Source organism: Meleagris gallopavo, chromosome 4 (assembly GCF_000146605.3).
Source record: "Meleagris gallopavo isolate NT-WF06-2002-E0010 breed Aviagen turkey brand Nicholas breeding stock chromosome 4, Turkey_5.1, whole genome shotgun sequence".
Taxonomy (NCBI): Eukaryota; Metazoa; Chordata; class Aves; order Galliformes; family Phasianidae; genus Meleagris; species Meleagris gallopavo.
In genome coordinates, this window is record NC_015014.2 from 33,138,931 (window position 1) to 33,156,802 (window position 17,872).

Sequence of the window (17,872 nt, forward strand, 5' to 3'; positions counted from 1 at the left end):
TCAAATAGTGTCGCTGTGCTTTTTGTAACTGTTAAATAAATAGAGGGCATTACTTAGATGTCTAAGAAGAAGAAGCCTAAGTCCAGTATTTCCTTCTTTATATATGCTGTTGTTACCATCACCATTTACCTTGTTCTGTCCATTCTCTTCAGAGGTGGTCTTCCTGATGCTGAAATACTCTTTGATCGGCTGTAGCTAGGTTTGTAGCTGAGACCCCATTTGTCTTTCAAGGAAGCAGCCTAAATCAAAAGGAATAAATACAACACTGAGGCTAGAGAAAAAGAAACTTAGGAAAGCTAAAGTTTTGCTTCACACACGTATGCCAGTAAAAAAAGATACTGATGTACCACAGGAATGAAAATTTATCTCTTTATCAGCATTTGCCAGCACCTTCATCTTTACCTCTGGATAAACATTCACACTTGCTGGAATTTGTAGTGCCCTGTTGCCAAAAGTTAAAATCCAATCACCCTGACACGTATCCTTCCTATACTCCACTATAGCAACAGAGGAAAATGAGCTAGAAGACAGAGCTGCACACAATAGCAATATTTGACTTCCTCATGAATGAAGCATCGTACCTGAAGCTCAAGCAGTAGCGCACACAAAATAACGTTTTGCCAGTTTTATTACCAGGTTCTGGGATAACAGCCACATGCTTGTGGATCAGCTGCAAGACTTGTTTTATTGTGTGTGTGTGTGTGTGCGCGCGCGTGTGTATGTCCAGTTTCTTCCACTCTCTCTTTAATAGCTTGTTAGCTTGTTTTTATTTTTACTTCAGTTAATTTTGGAAACACACAGTTTATCTATAAGGAGAACAAACTTATAGAAAATGCATATGCCAAATGGAATACAACAGGTATCTATTGCTTGCCCAGGCAGTTAACATGCTGGCATCTTCATTCTTCAGTCCAGTAAAGAATCATTTTAAAATCCTCCACAAAGAGTGAACTACATCCTCATACACACAGTTTCTGACATGTATTTCTGATCTTGCGAATGTGCAAATAAATACATCTACGTTATAGCAACTATGAAATTTCAGTTTTTCTATCATTGTTATTATAACTAAGGGGATACCTAAACTACTTCATATTCTTAGTCTTTCTTATTCTGTACCTTCCTTTTCTTAAAAAGGTAAAATAAAGCATTTTCACTGTTTTAACTAACAACCAGAAAAGAAATACACCATGCAAGTGCAACCATGTTTAAAAGTAACTTCATACTGCTCACCCTCATACTGGATCGACGTAGCTTTTTTCGAACATCTCGGCGGATATCATTCACAGCCACTGACTCCAGTTGCTGGTAACGCTGAATTTCTTGATTTATAGTTCCTTCACTTGCACCTAATTTTCTGGAGATAAATTACAGTTGAGTTATCTTAGAAAGAGATAGCACTGTTTCTACTGTCTCAAAATCAGTGTTGCAATGATGTTCTGCTTTTAATGAAAAAAATGGGATATTCCCCAGGAGTTTTATGAGCGCCAAATATAACTTCAGAAGATTTATCCTTGTTTCATATTGCAACCTCTAGTTGGGTGTTTTTTCCATGAAGAGGACTCTTTGATTTTAAGGTTTTAGTGTCCAAATCAATTAGCAAAGCAGGTAGAGAATGCAGAACAGACTAGTATGCAAGAAGACACCAAATAACAGTACTAACACAGGGCTAACTAATGTAGAGAATAAGTGTGGCTATGCAACTCTTTTTCCAAGTTGTAACACTAGGTTTTAGAACTTCCTATACACTTTCAATCATGTCACAGTAATTCAGTCAAGAATATAATGGGAAAATCTGAGACTCGTCCATGGGATGGAGAAAAATCTTTCTGTTTCAACAGTCCAAAGTTCTGCCAAAATCAATGGCAGTCTTCCACAGAAGATTATCTTCTGCAGAAAAACACATCACTAAATAACTTAGACAACTCCATAAAGTACCCGCTATTTTGAAAGAATCATATTTTGATTCTTGAACTCACATTAAAGAAATATTTAGCCTAAAATCCAAAGTTCAGATACAATTGGCCTGTTAACGCTGACAGTAATTTTATTCCAAGTACAAGTGTCTCCACTCTGCTATTTAACACCTATTTACCAACCTCTATATTCTTCTCTGTGACTGACGCATAAATAACTCTCAGTCTGCCTTAGGTGGAAAAAAAAAAACACCAAAAGCTCAACAAACCATCAAACCATATCTGTGAAAAATAATAAAATTCAAAGATGAAATTTCTGAAATTTTAAACAATTCTTTCAGTGTTCTGTGAAGTACATCATGTGAGATTTATTTTAAAATACTACATACAAGATGCAAAAAGAGTCAATTTATTCTTCCAGTGAACAAGACTAAGTTTACTACTTCGTTAAAGTAGTCACCATAATAATAAGTCAAGAGGGAATTATAATTTTGATCAGCAAGAAATTAATAATGATTGCCATTGTAGCGGAGAGGCAAAGAGATTAATTTGATGCTTGGGAAAGAATGTGAGAAAATTGATAAGATACTTGCATATTTTTTTTAATGGAGAATCAGAAAATACTTTTTTCCCTCCCTTCTTTTTTTTTAATAATAAAACAGCAATTCCCTTTTGACCATCACAATGCTGCAAGGTATATGATAAGGAAGGGAAAGAAATAAGTCAGCTGCAGTCTGTTATCCCCAAACTTTGTGCAAGTTAAACCAAAATCCAACTTACTTTAAGTCATCAATAACTTTAGCTTGCTCATTGAGTTCTCTGATATCAACTAAACGTTTCACAAATTTTCTTCCTCGCTGTTCTCCAGTTTGAATGCTAGAAGCTCCCTGCCGCCGGTGATCAACAATTTCCTATTTGAAATAAAAATGTATCAATGCCCTCGTCAAAAACTGGACATGAATATGATTTAACAAAAAAAGTGAATTTTACACCTTAAAATTTGGACTAGAGCATGCAAAAGAATCACTTTCAACTCAAAAGGCAGCGATTGGAATTCTTCCGGTGATCCAAACCCCATCATTCAGTTAGACACAATTTAGCTACTACATACATGTCCCCATGAGCAGGATCTGCCTGCTTTCATATGTGATCTGCTAGACTGAAGAGAATCACAGTTCGCTGACCCCAACAGATATTCTACAGGAACAGAGTATCGTTGGTTTGTGGGACTCAAACCCAGCAGGTGATTTACAATCCGCTGCCCAAATGTTAGCTTGCGTGCATCTCCACAAAATGAGCCTCCACCTGATTTCTAAACAACAAACAGGAACATTAGTGTTCTGAGATGAAATCTTCACTGGTGGCAGGCAAGAGACATTTATGACAGAATACCTATTAAAATAGTTCTATGTGAAATTGAAAAACAACATTAGTAGATTATTAGGTAGATGTACCAGACAAAGTTTCTTTCATTTGTTTATGTTAGTAATATACTCTATACATCTATAAGAAAATCTAAGAAAACATACATATAGCTACAGTTTTTCCAGTTTAGGCACCTGAAGTTAGTTATCATATCTCCATGTTTCCAAACTCAAATTCTAGGTAACACCAGTGGAAATATGATCGGTGACTTCTTGTGTTTGAAATACGGCATTAGAAAACTGACAGATTTTTGTCTGTTTGTTTGAAACATGAATCATACAAGCTATGAGACTAGCAAGTCAAACTCAAAAAACTCAAGATTAAGACCTTTCCTTTTGACTGAAAACTTTGTCAAGCTCATTGAAATCAATAATATGTATTTTGGTTGATTCACTTACTGCATGTATAGTAGGAGACATAGTGTCAACTTCATCCTCATCTGACAAGTCAGCTATGTTTACAGAGTTGAGGTCAGCAATATCATCAATATCTTCTTCTCCTGTCAGCGTTGTGAGGGTGTTGCCTAAAGCATTCAGTCTTTTCCCAATGTTTGGATCCATATGAACATCAATACCACACATCTTCCATAATACATTCAATGTCCAGGTTCCAGCACTGCTACTTTCTGAATTTATTATAAGAAAAAAAGTATGTTTATCCAGTTAGATAAGACAGCACTTATCAGTTATGAAGAAATGTCTTTACTGCCCACTTGGGAACAACTTTGAGGAAAATCTATCCCACCGCTTGTTGTTACAACTTTGCAGCTACTAAGTTATTATTTCTTCAAAAAATTATGTACACAGACAAATTTAATGAAAATACATACCCTTCAGCAAAGATAACAACGAAAACAGGATTTCTAATAGCAGGAAATCTAAAGGATGTATATCTGTACGAAAAGAATGCTAACTTTTTTAATCTCCTCCCCCCCCTTTTATTTTTTTTTTCTTTTAAAAGTGTCAAGTCCTTGAACAGTGAGGCCGGAGGATGATATAGGTATAGTGAGTCAGCTAAACACCATGTCTTCCCAGGATTTTTCTAATGAGTGTGACACCTTGTATCACCAAAATCCAGAACTTGTGAAAAGCAAAACTACAGAATGTATTTTTTTTCCTCCTAGATGAATTCACCCTGTTTCTCTCCATTCAGAATTCCACCAAGATAAATTTTTATTAACTGCAGCATGTATTTTATTCCTAAGTCTCAACACAGAAAAACAAGTGAGGGACCATTGTGAGAAAAACTATGGGCATAAGGGACACTGCAGATGCAACGTTTGGGCAGATAGATGAGAACCACCAAGTTGCAAGTATAATGACTAAGATAAACAGTGTCACTTATTTTTGAAGCGTGTCAGAACCCAGCAGGTGTGGCTGGGAGGAGAAAGCATGGGAACAACAGGAACTGTCTTAGGAACCGCTAAGACAACACAGCTGTTACAATGAACTATTCTCCAGTCAAGGAACAAACTTATACACACAGAAAAACCCACACCAATTAAATTACAACACAATTTTCAAAGCATTTAATTTTCCTGTTTTATGAATTCTTTATTTATATCTGAATGTAATTATTAAAAAGTATATTACCTGCTGCAGCTTGTCCTGTTGTCCTAGAACATACTTCATATGTACCATCTGGCACAACACCTGCATATAAAGCACATGAGTAGGTTACACACACAGTTTGAAAATTGCTTTAGACCAGCCTTTCCAAATTCCCCCCAAGTCTCTTGTGCTCCATAATCAAGGCTTACGCATAGCAGACTAGATTTTTAGTTTTAATTCCCATTGAATTCCTTCGTTCATATGTAGTAAAGTGAATTTACAAGGTAACATCCAAGTTCATATCAAATTTCACATGAATTCTAGAACCTTCAGTCTGCTATAAATGAAAATCATCTGTATTAAAACACTGAAAACTTTTTGGGACCTTATAACATCATACAAAAAGCATTATATCTAATTCTTCCAACATTTATCAGACAAAACATAAAATTAATTCTTACAGTAAGACAAGAGTCCCTTAATAAGGGAAAGCAACATATTTTAACAGTAATACAACCTTTTAGATTCACATTATTTTGCTTTCAAAAAGGCAAAGGTTTTTCTTTGTGGGGAAAGCTCAGTAGTTTAAAAAGGAGCAACAAAGGGTAAACGGAGATTTATATCTGCAATTCTATTGTGCAGTATGAAATCTTACTTACATGCATTCATGACTAGATCTCCTCTTATTTCTGGTTTCCAGTCATCCCAGCTTGTCTCAAAGCCATCAGCAAAGCGGATACAGAAGTTTTTAAAGTGACCTTTGCTAACTAAAGATTCTGAGGAGCAGGCAGTGATTAATGTGCTCTCAATGGTCAGGACTAAAGCAGAGCCAGTGTCAAGATCAGCTGTATGGTTAGACTGGAAAAAAATATCAGAGAGAATTTACTCAAAATTGCAAAGTTGAATATTGACTACACACTTAATATTTATCTTTTCCTATCAGAAAACTGATCCCTTTCTCATATCTTTTTTTATTTTGCCTCCTCTGCACAAAGTTTCAAAAGTATCACATCTGTCCATATAATTCTTGAATTGCTGTTTTTTAGAAAACATGCCTATGTTGCAATCGTAAGGCAAAGTTGACCTCATCTGGAAAAAGAAAGAAAATCCACATTTGATCATGGACTAGATACTCAAGTGCTATGAACCATTTGACCTTCTAAGCACAGAACAAAATTTCAAGGCTTTAGTCTATAAAAAAGAAAGGCTGTAAGTCGATCAAATGATGATGAAAATCAGCTTCAAGACTTGCAAGATCTTTTGGCGTTTATTTTGTTATGTACAATGATGTAGAGCATTGAATACACAGATTATCTGATTAATTTCCAGCTCTTTGTATATGATAGTCTATCATAATTTTGTTCAATGGACAAAAAAAAAAGCCCACATACTCCCTTTTCTAAGGCTATACTTCTTTTTATACAACGTATTTATTGCAAACATACTGTTTTATGTACAGCTTTATTAACCAGTATTTTTTTTTAAGAATTTACTCTTTTTTTTTTTAACATAAAAGCATAAAATACCATCTGCTTTGTCTGCAGCTGCCAGATACAAGATTAAGTATCACAATATTATGTCATTATGAGTTTTTGGTTATTGCCTCATTACTCCTGTATATTTCAATGTATTATGACTATTCCTTTCTACGTCATTAAAATGAGTCATTTCCGTTCTGAAATTATTTCCCTTTAAGAATATTCCCTATTCAACATTGGAACAGTCTCTGAATTCAAGGTTTTCTCTTGAAGCTATATTGCACTATCTATCCTTATAATGCTTCACTGTTATGTGTATTTTATTTTTTAAACTGCTGTCAACAGGCAATGTAGTGTTTTCTATTTTGTAGTTAGGAGGTGCTGATCATACTTTTACATATGAAGAGACAGACACAACTGCAGTTATTTCTAAGGGAGGATGAACAAAAGGAATATAGATTACAAAGAATTGCTCTACAACTGAGAATAAAGCTTCATACTTCCAAGAAAATGAGGACCACTGATTTAGCATCTGCCTTCCATTTATCTGAAGAAAGTATCAGTATTCAGATTTGCATGCAGGAAATGTCCTACAACATGCTGTACTCGTTGCCCAGAAACTGAGAAACCCACACAGCCTGTGAAAGGATTGCTGTGAGGCCACAAAGCACGACCCTTCAGATGCTCCATTGAGCCGTTTCTCATTAAACTTAAGACAGGAAGAGATACCAAAAACATAATACAATGTACATCCCCTTACAGAATGAGTTAACAGCACATGAAAAGATACGTTATCATGTATCACATATTAGAATTTCCCTGCCCTACAATATACTTCATGCCAGCGACTACAGTTACATCACTTTCTATAACCTAGTCTAAATTCTCAAATGAAAGTAACTTCTTGAAAAACACATATCAAGTAGTAATTCATAATGTCATTCCTTGTTTTGATTAAACAACAATTAGTTCATTTAAGCATTTTAAAAAGGCTTTCTATTTTTAATCATATGAAAAAGAAAAGATTAATTGAAATTTCTGATGCAAGTTTTCAAGGAAATATGAGCCACATGAACATTTCCATGGACTTTTCAAAGGCACATGGCATAAACGAGAATCCAGTACATTTCCCCAAAATAGAGGGACCAGCTGAAGCATGCATAACTTTGTGTTGTCATAAGTTAGAACGCCATTTCCATCATGAATGCTATCACTACTGCAATTATCAACATCCTACAACTTTTTCACTGATGTAATAAAAAATTACATTTATGTACATAAAAGCCATATACCACATAAAAATGGGTATTTCAACAGACTCAACAGCCACACTGCTTCAGATACTTTAATTACCTGAGGTGTGTTTGTGATGGGTAGGCAAATTCCTAGGTCATTTACAGTCAGCTGAAGAAATAGAGTCCCAAAAGCCTGTGCAGAGGTTTGCTGGATTCCAGGCAGCATGTCTACTACTTCTTTTGTGGCCATATGAATATCTTTATGCAAAGCCATTCTCTGCTCATTCCAGTTGTCATATGCAGCCTTGTAATTCAGCCAAAATAGTACAGCTTTAGGAAGAAACCAGAATGCTTGGTTGAAATGAACTCATATTAAAATTAAAAAAAAAAGAAAGCTTGTGCTGTTTCTCCATTACGTTTATGCTGTGAATGCTTAGCAATGGGCATAAGTGCACATAGACACATATACATACTCAGGATGTACTCAAGAGGTTCATGGTACAAAGGACAAGACCAGCAAAGTTGGTTAATGCACTAAAATACAGAAAACAATGCTGTCCTCAGCTTCAGAAAGACTTATAAAAGCATATTCCTCCAAACTACCTGAGAACTAATCATCTCACTAAATCAAATTTTTGACATGAGGAATTTTTAATCTGTTGGCAAGCAGCAGATCTCCTATAAATATCTCAGCTAGCATATTTTATTAAACATTTTTGTCTGGCATGAAATAAACTGAATCTTGAATATGCAAGCCTGCTTGTGAAAAAAATCCACCAAAAGTAAAAATAAAATAGCTTGCTCTCCATGAAAAGAAATTTTGCAGCAATTGTCTCTTCCGTACCTCTATCAAAGGCCACAGGCTGAGCAAAAACAATTGGTCTGTTCAAAGTAATAAGGACAGCTTCTCTATCCGATGAGCCACTGATTTCTTCTCGGAGAGCATTTCTTAATCCAATTCTTGTCTTGAAATAGGCGACTTGATGAAAGTCTGAGCCAGCTTCTTCATAAACCTTAGAATGTTCAGAAATGGAGAAGAGCAGAAGTTCATAGCAGGGAGGAGGTCAGGGAGGGGGAGAAATAAGTTAGTCTGTTTGACAAAATGTAGAATTACAACAAGAAGTAAAGATCTCTCCTTTCCCCTTTTCTTCTTTGATGATAATCAATTTCCTCCCATTAGTTTCTAATCACAGTGTTATTTTTCTTATTTATCGTAAAATGTTAACTAAAATAACTATTCAGATTATTTATTGCGATACCATGTCTAGTTTCTAAAACTTGTATTTGTTTCTAGGCAACACAAAATATTTCTGTATCATAGAATTAGTGATTCCAGGTGATACCTACTCCATCGTTTTATCAGATCAAACAAAGAAAATGAAACCATCAGTTGGCTCAGTTCTGTGTTTCTAAATCATGCTCTACTAAGTCTGAACAGCATATGGAAAGATGGTGAACACCAACCTGATGTTTAACAATCTGTCCTAGTGCCAGATTTAAATCCACCTGGCATTTCCCAAACAGTTTGAGGTAGCTGCTACTTCCAGGCATTGCTTTGGTTTGAAGTCTGTTTGAGAGTTCAAGTTCTATCAATCCAGTTTCAAATCTTACAGCTCGCATTGAGGGTGTTGTAGCCGTCACTTGAATTCCCTAATAAATAAGGAAAATACAGAATGAAATTAAAGTGTGGCTCCAAGGCAGAAAGAGAAGTGGAAGGAATAAAACAAAAAATCTTTTTCACCTTGCATCTAAAAGAAGGAGAAAAAAAAAGGCATAATGATTTTTCACAACGAAGACTCAATAACTATAAGACTACTGGAACCAAACACAAGATTCTTCATGCAGAGTATTCTTGATTCAGTTAGCTTTCAGGTGTAAACCAAACTATTCCACCATTAATAGCATCTAGAGCCATTGTTTTCTCATTATAAGGTTACCTTAAACTGTAGGCTCAATGAGTAAAGAAGAATTTTTGGTTTTTCTCCATCACTTGTCCCATCATGTTCATTCCAAAGAGGTATTGGCTGCTCACCTCCTATACCAATAAATATACACATTCAGAGATTTAACACAGAAAACACTGTAAAACAAATAGGTTTTAAGAAAGTGACATTGAATTAAGCCTCATTTCTATCAGTAATTTGCTAAAGTTTTATAAAAACAGATATAGGTTGAAGACACGATATACACAAGTGTAGGTTCAGCTTGTTAAATGTAGCTAATAGTTCCCTACTAGAAAGGGAGACAAAGAGATATGATCCTCCCTCATCAGACTTTCTTCAGGAGGACTCGAAGCCTGTTAGGCAAGTTGAAAATCTCATTTTCAAAATATATTAGTGCAGGAAAAAAATACATATTTTCTAATTATTTGATAGTACAAAGTAAACGCCAACCAAATACCATGCATGGAAAGAGGCACTGAAATCATATATCAATAACTTTCAATAATGGAGAAGAAGATATTCTGTGGCAATTTAATTTAGCAATTAATTCCTCATTCTGGCACATTTCATGCAAAGTTATACATTCCTAAGTTCAAGCAGCAATCCTGTCTTAGCTAACCCTTGAGATCTGATCTACATTCCATCCTAGTTTACAGGAACAGCTTGTTACTGGGAAAGGCTAAGGCCATTAATTCTCTTGAAAAATGCCAACTCTTCTAATTAGTTATTTGGTGGTAGGAGCTGGTAGTTAAATCATGGATTTTTAAAGTGTTATATACAGTAAGTTTTTATCACCCAATATTTATCTGATTGTCTTTCCTCTCTGCAGTGAGGCTGTGAATGCCTCCTCCCTGGAAGCATTCATGGCCATGCTGGATGGGTTTTGAACAACCTGGTCCAGAAGGAGATGTCCCTGCCTATAGCAGGGGGGTGGAACTAGACGAACATAAAGGTCCCTTCGAACCCAAACCATTCTTTGATTCTACTTTTTAACCACCCTTAAATATTCTTAACTATGGTCATGCAAATCTACAATAGGAACCAGAGGGCTCTGAGAAGCAAGAAGAGTTACTATTTTTCCGTATATTCCATATATTATCCACATAGATATTAGAAGTTGTTTTTACAGTGCTCTGTTCATTAATTAGATTGTGATCTGTGAAACTCCACCTTAAGTTGTTTATCCTTGTGTAAAAACTAGCTATTGGTATTTTAGTGAAACAGAAAACATATTTAGGAAATCCACTTCAGTCTACTAGGCTAATTGGGAAGCTCAAGCCATGTAAATTACTTTGTTATAAGCCCAAAGGACAAAGCTGTCTTTTTTTTCCCACTGCTTCACATTCAGCACCCAGGCCCCAGGTCTGGATGGCTGGTGCCTGACTGCACTCCTGCTGAATTAGCACAGTACAGAAGGCATCCATCAGGCTACTACTCCCAAATTTATGGTCTGAAAAAACAAAGAACCAGCAAATGGTAATAAATCTCTCACATAAAAACAGAGAAGAGATTGAATATATGAAACTGCGAAATGCTGTAAAAGATACAATATATATAATACATCTTTCCTATTTTGCTGCCTTATGCTCTTTCAAAAAAAAAAAAAGAAAAGAAAAAAAAAGAATAATGATAGCTGTTAAAGTTTTGTTCTTTCCCCAAGTGTTCTCTTACTACCCAATGCTGATGTATTTTGCCTGGAACAAACATAAGGTGGTATAAAACTTGTTTTTTCCTACCATTCAGCAATTCAGACATGCTCAGTTTCCTTCACTGCATCTTTAAACACACACACACACACAAACACTCCTTTCACTTATACACAGCTAAGTTACTTTTCCAATGTTTCCAATTATTAATGAATTTTTCCAGTAAGTAGTCATATTATTTCTATAATAGCCTTTTCAGATAACTAGAAACGTATTAAAATCCAACTACTTGAAATTCCACCCACCTGAATATGTATTCATGTTTGTTAATCAATAACATTCTTTCTCCTACATCCTTCTGCCTTTAAAATCTTAACTAATAAAATCGTATTTCCTTTATTTCTCACGGTTATTTTGCCTATTTATTTTTATCATTTATTAATAAAAAGTCTATATATTTTATATATTAGTTATTGCTTATATTAGCTACTGCTTTCCTTTTTTAATCTTCATTTGTTCGTCCCATCTACCAATTCTTATTTTGATCTAAAGAACACCAAAACATTTCTACAGTTTACTTCTTTGCTCTTCTGTTCACCTTCTCCTTTACTGTATAATACTCTCAGTAAATACTGTGTATTTTTTTAAACTACCAACGGACAACTAATTTGTAAAACAAGATTTCCAGTCCATACTCCAGAGTAGTCCCTTATCAGTAAAGAGTTCTGATTCTCTTTCAGACTGAGAAGATGAACTTTCTAACAGGAAGAGCTGGAAGTGATTGGATCTATTATTAAACGCTGTGCAAATTCTGATTCAGCCTATAAACTAAAAAAACCTTTTGTCCAGTAGTTTGTTAGAAAATAAATGCTTTGTAACTCTGATTGTACCTAAGCAGATAAACACAGATATTTCCATTGCACACTGAAGTGAGACAGCACCAAGATTTTGCAGCTTTGGATTAACATGTCAAAACTATCATGTTTCCCTGTAAAACATTCTCTGGAACAGCTGCAAGATTTTCCAGAGTCTCTGTTCTTACCTCAAACTGAAACTCTGTTGCTTTCTTCTATCCAGTGTTAGACACAAAATGATGGTGTTTGAATTAAATTCAGAGAACTACATAATGTTGTCATCAAATGAAGTTTAATAAAGGTTCATTTTAAGTGCTTCTCCTTACCTGAAACTTTCTGTATGACTTCATTTACTTCCTTCATGAACACTTTTTGTACAAATACTAAATGATTCAAGAGATCAGTTGTGAGATTATGTTCAAAGGAACCAACCTACAGAAATTAAAAAACCCACAACTTTAGAACAGTTGTCATACCTATGTTTTTAAAACAATATATTTTTAACTCTTATGCATATATATTTTCAAGACCAATCATTCTTGACATAAAAAAAACAACAGTGTGGAAACTGGTATGTAAATAGAACTTGTGAGTCGAATACCACACAAATAAAACTTTAAATAATTTGCTGAAGTTGCATTTAGCTGCTCCTTACACCTATGCAGCTACCTAATTATTCAAATATGTATTTTTAGATTATAAAAAAATATGCATTTTTGCAAAACGTATAGCAATTATCTGATACAGACGCATAAGCTATCAGTTTAAAATGACACTTGAATAATCAGCATGATGTGCTTTTACTTGAGTGATTAGAAATATTCATTCCAAAAAAGAAAAACAAAGGGGAAGTTTATGTACATCTTCCTTATTTGTTTACACAAAATAACATATTCAAAATCTTCCAAACATAGTGTCTTTGCTTAATATGTTGGCTGTTCATCAAACTAAACACCGAGAATGTTCAGTTTCTATTTCATGCAATTACAGATGTTACATTTGGATCAACTTGTAAATTTGAGAGTTCTGCAGGAAGCAGATAATTAAGCTAGGATGAAGATACACAAACAGAAATACAAAAGAACAGTTATCAAAGATGTCTATTGTTTTCAGCACTTACTTCAGCCACACAACGTAAGTAGTTCCCTTGTAGGTAATAGCCTTGTTTAGCAGGCAGTTCATCTATGCTCCATATTTGGTCTGAGTAAGTATCGTGTTCTTCCATGATATATTTGCCTGACATAGTGACAGGAGGAAGGTTGAGACTTGCAGAAGGAGGAATGGTTGACATATCAGTGGCAGAGACTTTTGAAGTGAAGCGCAATCTATGACTTGGAAGCTCAAAATTAAATCTTGTCTGGGCACCTGTTAAAGGAAAACAGGGAAAAATATCAGCTGGAAAAAAAAAAAACAATATTTATGCTTAAGTTTAAGAACACTTTTAGAATTTTTAAAAAATCTTAAAATGTTACCGAAAGGCGTATGTCGATAGAGCTATATATATATCCACCCACATGAATTTGAATTATCTTAATTCTTAAAGAAAACAAAGACAACTTTATTACTTGATGAAGCACAGGGTCAAACTAGTTCATCAGCACTATAAGAGTATTTCTGAGCAGCTTTAACAATCAAAATTCAATTAATCAAGTATAAACTGATTTTAATAGTGGGCAAAAGCTGTACCTATCAATGTATATATTTCTTAGTCTGTTTTTGTATTCTGCATTTAGCAATCGTGTAAAAAAAAAGCATAAATCCTCTTTATCGCCCTATCTGATTGAAGTTCAGATAAAAAAAAAAGCCAGGAGCAACAGTCAAACCTCTCACGGTGACTACAGAAATATCCAGTCCTCTTGGTTTCTTCTGTCAAGACCAAACTAAAAGCCGTAATGTTTAAAGTTTCAGAGAATTCTTACCAGTCATTCCATGACTCCGCATTCTTCCCATCTTATATTCTGCCTTTAGAGAGGGCAAGAGTGCTGCTCCAATAGCTATACCATCTATCATGGCACTGAATTTAAGAACTATAGGCTTCTTTTCTAAGCCTTCTGGCAGCTGTGGAAATTCATTTGTTTCAACAGGTGTTTGATTAATACTTGTTGGAGTCTTTTCAGAGGGCAAAGGAGTCGCAACATCTTCTTTTGTGGGCTGAGAGCTATATACACAACGAAGATAAGAAAATATCATTCTAACACAGTACACTCTCATATGCTTACAGTAGTACCATGCCATAAATAGATGGCATTCAGTCAGTGACATGCTGATGTGCCATACAAACACTTACGCAGTTGATGGCTGCCTGATGAGATCTGAAATCTGCTTGGAGAGCTGGTGAGAACTGCGCACCATCATGCTGTGAAGCGTGGCAGGGTGCTGTGGAATGTTGATGCTGATGGCTCCAACTTTGACCACAGCAGCATTGTTTGTTTTCAGCCCCCTCTGGGCACTATACAAGGCTTGGGATTTGGCAATACTGCATTTCACTACAGTTCTAACAGAAAGTGAAATAGGATTTATTTACAAATCTTTTGAAATAGTTAAAGCTTTATGTTAAAACGGGTTTTAAGGATTAGCTTAATTTCCTAGTATTCAGATAAGTGTTTGTTTACAAACTACATACACATTAATGTTTTGTTCATTTACACACACAGATGCACTACATGCCACAGACAACTATGCTATATTTAAGAAACCCACAAGGCATGCAATGCAAAAATACCAATACCTGTTAAATTGTTATTCTGGCATAATCTAAGATCATTTGAATTTACACACACTAGGCTGCACATCCAGAGACAAATTTTCACACACAAACAAGAGCCTTCCATTTCAATTCCTTCTCAGGAATATACTTGAATCATCCTTTTCATAAGATGACTTAGTGAAATCTGATTTCAGCATCCAAAAAGGTCCATGGAAGGAATACTCGCTAAGCAATGAATACATAGAAAGTGATAAATGGGTTAATCAATTAATACTGACGTTTACTAGACTTGGTAATTTGGACTAGTATGAGCCAAAACTTTATTTTAATATTAATTTAATATTACATTAATGAGGTTCACAATGGTTATTTAAGATAAAAATGCACAAAGATGACAGTTGTAGATTGTAGAATGAAATTTTGGCATATCAGAATTCACTAAGCTTCTGTTATAAAGGATGCAAGGGGTAACATATTTATGTTTCTAATTTCAGGTTAATTACTGGTGGGTTACCCAGGGAGAATTTATCATTTACTCAGCAAACTGTATTACAGCCTCAGAGTGAAAGACAAATAGTTTGGAATATGCAGTACATCAGCTAAAATGTGCAAAAACTAACACTCCCTAAGTAACATTTATTCTGTGAGGCTCTAACACATTATGTTAAACACTGGCTGGACTGAAACATCCTCAGGCAACAAAAACACCATCATCCCTCTGCTTATAACAAACAAGTCCACAGCACTACTGCACAATCACGGGCCTAACTACAGTGGGTTCCAGAAACAGTTTCAGATATTTACAGTCATACAAGGGCTACAAGAGACCTAAAGCGGTTACAGATTAAAATTGTTGAGTGGAAGCTCAAGATGAAGAAGGAAACAAATCTTAATTTGCAAGTATTTTCAGGAAGAAAACATTTACACAAACACACACTACATAAGAAAAGGGCAGATTTGACTCCACGTGGCACAGAGAACAGAACTAGATGATCTTTAAGATCCCTTCCAACCTAAGCCATTCTATGATTATGTGATTATTTCTCTGTTGATGTTTCCATGTTTTCTGCTCAGCTCCACCAGCTAAGCTTTGTGACTGAACTACTATGAGGCCAATCAAAAATATATTTTTCTTCCTTCAATAATGCAAAATACTACTGTATTGACTGTTCAGGGAGTCAGGGCTTGATGGACAAGAATAACACTCTAGGAGAGCTGCAAGAGCTCTTCCTAGTGTGTACCATATAGACAGTATAATCTTAATCTAGACTTGCTTTAAAAGCAAACCCAGTTGGAGTTGAAGTCTGTTTGAGTTTATAATCAAATCTGAGCACACACTAATTCATACAACTTGAAGCAAGTTGTATTTTACTTAATAAAAAAAAAAAGCACAAATACAGCTGTCATGGAAGAATTAGATTGGAAATAATATTCTCTCAAGTACCGAGCAAGATTTACAGTGCATCTCTGCTTATATATTTGCATATTTTATGTAACTAATGAATTTCACTGTCATTTGTCTGGTCTACAGAAAGCCTACTTCCATGACAAAGTGGAATTCAGAACAACTGGGTGGCTATACACTTATTCTGAATGATCACTGCACACTACAAGTCTGTAGTTTTACAGCGTGCAAGCAAACATCCATAACAGGACTGGTTGAGTACTGTTAAAATAATTAACTAACATTTAAGCTACATCCAAGTAACTCATCCAGAAGTAACTCTATCTTCTTATGTCAATTCCAAAAATGACAATTCTCCCAGCTGAGCCTTGAACAAACGCTTTGTCCCACTATAGAAATAGCTATACCGCCAGCAAATGAGAAACTACTTTCACACAAAGGGATCTAAGAGACCTGAAAGAGTTCAACTTCATTGGTAGCAGATGCACAGAGTTTTAACGCAAACATTCTACATTAGCGCGCTCTAGTCAGCAAAGCTAGCAATTCAGCACTGAAGTAAATAAAGACAAAAAAAGAAATGGTCCTCATTATACTCAGATCACAACAGATACCACCACAGCAAGCACAGCAATTTCTTATCAAGTTAAAAACGATCTATCTTTTCTGTCCTCTGCATTTATCAGCATTATTTTCACTCATTAAAACAAGCACAGAAGGACATCTAAAGAACTTAAGTCAGTGAAACCACTCTAGCATTACAGTATTGACAATATAATGTAATTGCCCCTAAAACTAGACTGTTAAAAGAAAACTTACAAGTTGGGTTTTTTTGGACACATACTTGCAGGCCACATTAAAACCTTACCTAGCTATTATTAGATGTTAAATTGAAACGTATTCAAGCAACATCTTCCTATACAATCACACACAACGAACGCAGCCGTTAGCTATATAACACAGTTAGTTGCAAGACTATTAAACATAATAATATGACATACAGAAACTCTTGTTTGGCTGTGCTTGTAGGAGATGTAGGAAAATCCTCCAGTCTATAGATGAAGATTGAAGAGAAAGCAAGAAAAACAAAAACAAAGCAAATAAAGAATAAACAGTCATGCAAAATTAGTCAGTTAATTATTTGTAACCCACAATATGACATTTACTTTCAAAGTTAATAACTTTAAGGTTTGGGGTTTGTTAGTTTTTTCTTTTTCTTTTTTTTTTTTTTTTGTTTTAAAAGATTTACTCGACGTTTTCCCTCTTCCTACCACTTCTATATTAAAGTTCTGTGAGATTATGGCATAAAAAAAGACACGAAGAACCTCAGCCATCTTCAGAAACGTTGCATGGCTGTCAGATCAGAACTTCTATTTATCCTTCTGAAATACATTTATGAGGCACAATTTAGCTGTGAATATCAGTACAATTCTATCCATTTGAAGTCCTTTATAGTATTTTCCAAATTAAACAGGAATAAATAAATAAAAGGAAAAAAGAAAGAGTGACTCAAATCATTTATCTCCTTTTCCACAAAATTATTAATATTTTAAAACAAGATCACATACTGAGGGTTACTCAGCTAACATTCAAACTGCATGAGGGTGTTCTGTTACAAAGAGTTGTACATTAACTGTTGTTTTGCAACTCAACAACTTTCAGCTAGAAACAAAGAAAAATAATGCATGCCTTTCCTGAGTCTGGTAACCCGGCAAA

At 35.0% G+C, this 17,872-nt stretch overlaps 1 protein-coding gene across 12 annotated transcripts in view; it reads right to left on the reverse strand.

The window, feature by feature from the left end:
- Positions 1–17,872, reverse strand: part of KIAA1109 (KIAA1109 ortholog) — a 100,571-nt gene that overhangs the window by 22,532 nt on the left and 60,167 nt on the right. For 8 of the 12 annotated variants that reach the window (XM_010709920.3, XM_010709918.3, XM_010709926.3 and 5 more), the window contains exons 48-63: positions 17,158–17,208; positions 14,335–14,541; positions 13,967–14,205; positions 13,168–13,412; positions 12,374–12,479; positions 9,542–9,639; positions 9,069–9,254; positions 8,449–8,617; positions 7,723–7,934; positions 5,551–5,749; positions 4,934–4,993; positions 3,740–3,966; positions 3,028–3,228; positions 2,697–2,827; positions 1,234–1,357; positions 130–239 (exon numbers count right to left, since the gene is read on the reverse strand). In XM_010709920.3, the coding sequence (XP_010708222.1) occupies positions 130–239; positions 1,234–1,357; positions 2,697–2,827; positions 3,028–3,228; positions 3,740–3,966; positions 4,934–4,993; positions 5,551–5,749; positions 7,723–7,934; positions 8,449–8,617; positions 9,069–9,254; positions 9,542–9,639; positions 12,374–12,479; positions 13,168–13,412; positions 13,967–14,205; positions 14,335–14,541; positions 17,158–17,208 (2,565 nt within the window). The remainder of the gene's footprint in view (positions 1–129; positions 240–1,233; positions 1,358–2,696; positions 2,828–3,027; positions 3,229–3,739; positions 3,967–4,933; positions 4,994–5,550; positions 5,750–7,722; positions 7,935–8,448; positions 8,618–9,068; positions 9,255–9,541; positions 9,640–12,373; positions 12,480–13,167; positions 13,413–13,966; positions 14,206–14,334; positions 14,542–17,157; positions 17,209–17,872) is intronic. The other 4 variants (XM_010709929.3, XM_010709928.3, XM_010709925.3 and 1 more) reach the window with 2 other exon arrangements.